At 42.9% G+C, this 5,520-nt stretch overlaps 1 protein-coding gene across 3 annotated transcripts in view; it reads left to right on the top strand.

Annotated features, from left to right (window-relative positions):
• LOC105558158 (vesicle-associated membrane protein 2) overlaps positions 1-5,520 on the top strand; it is a 22,656-nt gene that overhangs the window by 11,583 nt on the left and 5,553 nt on the right. For 2 of the 3 annotated variants that reach the window (XM_012005709.1, XM_012005710.1), the window contains exons 2-4: positions 475-686; positions 1,570-1,649; positions 1,738-1,789. In XM_012005709.1, the coding sequence (XP_011861099.1) occupies positions 475-686; positions 1,570-1,649; positions 1,738-1,789 (344 nt within the window). Of the gene's footprint in view, positions 1-474; positions 687-1,569; positions 1,650-1,737; positions 1,790-3,074; positions 3,134-5,520 lie in introns of all 3 variants that reach the window. The other variant, XM_012005711.1, reaches the window with a different exon arrangement.

The following is a 5,520-nucleotide window of genomic DNA, read 5'->3' as shown; positions in this document are numbered from 1 at the left end:
GGCAACGGTGGGGCATCATCTAATAGCGAGAGGTGGAGCGGCGCGCCGAAAAAAGTTGTCAAAAAAGCTCGCCGCTCGCTGCGTGACAAGTTTTTTTCGGCCCGCCGCTCCACCTCTCGCTATTAAATGATGCCCCACCGTTGCCTGCCGAGTCCGGCCTGCCGCCTTCTACGCTCTTATTCGCTCAGACATTAAAATTAATTTCTCGATAACTATTGCGAATTTTGCAAAATGATATAGGACTTTTCTATTCAGTTTTCCCCGGTCTATCTACCATCTACGGGACATACGGGTATTAGGACACACCCTGTACAATTTTTGTCCAAGCGACGCTGTTGCGCACCCGCGGAAATTGGTACACTTGCAAAGGGCCGCGTTTGTTTAACGCACAATCGCATTGTGGTAGCGCGTGGGGCGCGACGTACATACAACACGCTAGTCGCCGATCTCTGCGAAATCGTGTCTTTTCCGCAGGGCAACGGAAGGCGGTTTAGCACCGGATGCGGCTGCAGGCGCCGGCACCGACGGCATCGTCGGTGGCCCGCGAACCCCACAGCAAATTGCCTCGCAGAAGCGGCTGCAGGCGACGCAAGCGCAAGTCGACGAGGTCGTCGACATCATGAAGACGAACGTCGAGAAGGTCCTCGAGCGCGATCAGAAGCTCTCCGAGCTCGACGATCGAGCAGGTGAGATCCATCTTCCGCGCAGCCCGAAAACCTGGCGTCGTCAAAATCGCCGTCAATTACTTTCCATCAGAGTCGAAAGCTCAAGCGACAGTTAATCTCATCAGTGAATTAGATTCCATTCTGCCAAATTACACGTCATTTACTTTGCAATTGTGTAAATCGCTCCGTGGCGAATTTGCGCGCGCGGCATTAACGCACACACGCCGATATATCCATTAATTATTATATACGTCGCTTCATTCTTCGTTGCTTCTACGTCAGGCACTTACTTATTCATGGCGGATATCATTTGTTGCGCGCCGCGAGATTAATTAATGCCTTGGAAGTGCGAAAATATATGCTGCCGCGTCCCCGCGTAACAGGACACGGCGCAAACTCTTAAGATAATAATTGCAGCGCGAATTATTGCATGCATCGCGACGCGACATCGCATTGTTATTCACGACCGTGCATCGCTGTACTGAATACAAGAGCTAAACGGAAAATATGATCGTGGGGAGAGACTACACCTTCCATTCATGGTATCGCGGCGGTAAAGCAGCCCGATCCTGCGCGTCTGACTACACGTTGATATCGATTACTGTGACACGCTCGAATCGATGCCACGTTACGTGGCCGGTGAACGTCGATCCCTTTCGCATTCCGCGTGTACATTTATCTGCGCAAATATATTCGCTCTAATAAATTACGTTATTTACGCCCCGAGTTTCTCGCAGAATTCTTTTTCCCTTCGAGCAAAATTATACGCTGTTCTTTTTTTTCTTTTTAATTATTTACATCGGAGGACGACTTTTACTCGAAGGATCCCTTTGCTTTCGAAGTTACATTTTTAAAGATGCCCGAGACAAATCCGATGGTATACCCGCGTAATTGGCTTTTGCAGATGCACTCCAGCAAGGAGCGTCACAGTTTGAACAGCAAGCAGGAAAATTGAAGAGAAAGTTTTGGCTACAGAATCTAAAGGTGAGCGTGAAAAATTTTACAAGTGAAACATCCACGGCGCTACCTCGCTATCTCAATAACGTACGTTTTGTCTCCCTTCGTTTAACAGATGATGATCATCATGGGTGTGATCGCACTCATCGTACTGGCCATTATTGTCGGTAAGTGTTCCACTGACGCACCAATGTTTAACAGCTGTCGACGCTGCCACTATAATTGTTTAAGTGTTCTGTGCCATCTCGTCGATGTATACATCTCGTCTCCCGATTTCGAGCGACTAATTCAGTGTCACTCCTCTTTCTGACGCACGTCCGTTTCAACGCGGTGGCAACCGACCGTTTAATTTCCAGTCAAAATCGCGGAAACCAACGTTCTCTCTCGCGTTCGCGTCCGGTAAAGATAAGTGTGAACTCTTGCCGCGGTTTGCATGAACTCCACTTTACTGTTTACGGCTTGGAAGACGTTGATCGTGTTACATCTGAATCAGTCGTTCCTGTCTAATGTCTCTTCTCTGTCGATCTATAACCCTTTGTGCTAAGGAAACGTCTACGTACAAACGATTGTGTTTGCACGATGCGAAAAACGACGCGATGTGACGAGCGAAATGCTGCCCGCGGATTTGCATAGCTTTCGAGAAATCCCCTCGCAGAGATCTCACGCGGCTTCTCGAAGAGATGTGCTTTGCCTGAAAATTATGTCGGCTACTCTGGGGAAAAAATGTCAGTTACAACCCATTTTGCGGCCCACAATTAGTAATCGAACTATTTAGATTGTTCGTAACTCTAATCTTTTACGAATTTTATCCCGCGTAACTAAAAATCACAATTAGCTGTTCTATTTATATCCAAGATATTAAAGTAATACTAATTTATATCCAAGATATTAAAGTAAGACTTTAATTAGTTCTGTCGATATTCAGTAACGCAAAGATAATTTTCGCTTAAGTGGCAATAACCGAAATGTTAAGTTGCTTAACTACATAAAAAAAACGGTCAAAATTTTTCCCAGAGTAGAGTCACGAACAATCCAAATAATTCGATTACTAATGGTGGGCCCCAAAATGGGTTACAACTGTCTTCTTTTTTTCCCCAGAGCACTTTGGCCTCGATTTCATATCTTCGCGGAACTTTGCCGAAAATCTCATACCCGCGAGCATCTCTTTTCTCTGTACTACGGAATAATTTTCACTTCAAATCTCAAGAAAGTTTTACTTCCCGGCGACATCGTTTTCTTGTGCATTTTACGAAAAAAAAGAGATTATAGTACCTTTTTCTGGCGCAAGAACACGTCTTTATCGCGCGGGATGTGAAATGCGCGAAAAAGACGCCGCTATGCAGTGTGATCTGTCTGAAAAAAACAAAAAAATGACGTCACTCTGTCTTCCTTTTGTTCCATTCATCATCTCTAACACGTGTGAAATGTATGTATTTCTCTTTTCCCGTCTAGCGAACTTCATGTAGGCGCGCTGATTGGTGGAAGAGATTTGTGTGTGAGTGAGTCTGAAGGTAGAAAGCAAAACAATTGCGACATTGCGTATCGTTGTTGTTTCTCACCCCGTTTTCTCTCTTTTACTTGTCGTAGAAAATGTATACTTGAAACCCCCCCTCACCCCCCATACGTTTCTCCGATTACGTTCTCGTTGTTTACCGTCCGACACGTAAAACAACTCCTCAACCCGATATTTAAAAACAAAAACTGTATCCTTAATTTCGATAACTGTTTGCCACGTAACAAACGTTGCCAGTTTTATAAAGAATTTATTACGTTGTTGCCGGATATTTTGTTTAAAGACAATAGCGACTTTAATTGCTGAAATTATTATTAAGCTTACAGTTAAACGCGCATTTGGTGATGAATCCTGATTGTTGTCATGTGCAGACATGATAATATATTGACGTACAATTATGACGAGTTATCGCTACAATATTTTATTATAGTGATAACTTTTTGTGTTACACGTTCGTGCGAAAAAAAATAACCGCGCGAGTGCACCCGCGCATTTGTAAAACTGGCACATTTAGTCGGTGTCTGCCTGTGATAGGTACTTGCTGTATCTGTTGCTACATGTATTCCCCACATAAGAACTCACCACCCGTGTCGTTGCATATTTATGAACCGCCGATTTAATTGGGAGAGCGCCCCAATTAAGAATCGCCGCGGCGACACAACGCGGAGCCTTCATAAATCTTCGACACAACGTCCCCCGCGATTCCCTTCTCTTACCACATCACAGGCCGTGCGAGTCAACCGCGAGTGTAAACAGTACGTAAAAGTTGCCGTTGTTTCATCCTCCCGCTAGGGATTTTTCTCAGCACTTTGTCCGACGTTTTGAGCGTCTTTTTTTAAAGTCCACAAGACGGAACGAAAGTGACGCGCGAGAAAATGCCCAGTAACTTTAACAATTTCAAGACACCGTTGCCACGATCCGTCACAATTCCGTGCTTCGGCCGAAGCCTACTTTAGACGATCTATATATAACTCGTCAGATTTCCGGGTGGAAGTTTAACAATTTTTGCTACACATTTCTATTCGCCGCTCCTTATATCCACGTGCGTACTTTCACGTATATTCCATATGTTCTGCTTGTTACTTTCGTGTCCACATTCAGCTATATTTCATATTAGATTACGAGTCGAACGTTATCCTGAATACAAATTCAAGATACAAATCTGACAACGAATTACAGACCGTCCGAAGTGAACTTCTTGCTGGACTGCGTGAATTAATTTTGAAGCAAAAGAAACGTCGGTTTCTTTAACGAATACCGACGGACTTTTTAAGGGAAATGTTTTCCGAGACACATCATACCTCACCCTCTATGTGCGTGTTACGACTGTAATCGTTGTTATGTGTCTGTCTGTACTTTCGGTGGTATCCTCTTTCTGAAGTTGGTCCCAGGCAGTGACTCTCAATTTTCTGGTGGTCAATTAACAAAGAAAAAAAAACAGATGCGAAAAAGAGTGTGCAGACGCGTGAAACAGACCGAACATACAGGCTACAAACTTGCTGCGGCGGCAGCAAAGAATACGATACAAAATACCACCAAGAAATAAAAAAAAACACAAGAAATGAAAACACCACAACGACAAACGACATCAACAACAAGTACAATATCGACAACAGTAAGAATTATCAAACAACTACAACTACAACAAAGTTTCTGTTTAATCCTATTCTACTCTTCGGTACGGTAAGCTATGATTTTATTGTTGCACCCGATATGACTTTTCTACCTTTTTCTCTCTTCTTGCGCCGAGATGCAATTTAAAAATCATCAAGCACCCTCTCTCTCTCTTACACTTCTTCCTTTCGTTTATTTATTCATCTTTACGTATTGAAAAACAGTCTTATATAAATGTGTAATCTGCATTATGTTTCGTAAAATACATCTTTTATCTTCTTACAAAGTCAAACGTGAAGAACATCAAGAATTATTTGACGCCAGTAAATGACTAACAATAATTAAGCTTTCGATCGACCATAACTGGCACCGTGTTTTCAACACAGACAATTTACTGCGAAAAACATTACCTCAGCCAGGGTTTGAACCTGGACTTCCCTACTCTCTAGGCGGGCGTCTCACCGACCACTGAGGCAAGAAAAAAAATTCTGTGTCAAAAACACGTTGCCAGTTACGGTCGATCGAAAGCTTAATTATTGTCAAACATAAAGGTTGTATATTATATATATGGTTTCAATTCAAATTACACATTTCTAATCGTTTATTTAATTTTTCATTTTACACACACATATACAGGGTGGGCCATTTTAATTTATACAGTCGATTTTTTAAAAAACTAAAAGAGATATGAAAAAATGTTTCAGACAAAAGTTGTATGGTTTCGAGGGGGACATAAGATGGTACCATAGGTTTGACCTTGAAGAGTAATTT

This window comes from Vollenhovia emeryi, unplaced genomic scaffold, assembly GCF_000949405.1.
Source record: "Vollenhovia emeryi isolate VEMERY1.0 unplaced genomic scaffold, V.emery_V1.0 DF939374.1, whole genome shotgun sequence".
NCBI classification, from domain to species: Eukaryota; Metazoa; Arthropoda; class Insecta; order Hymenoptera; family Formicidae; genus Vollenhovia; species Vollenhovia emeryi.
This window is presented reverse-complemented; position numbering and strand designations above follow the sequence as displayed.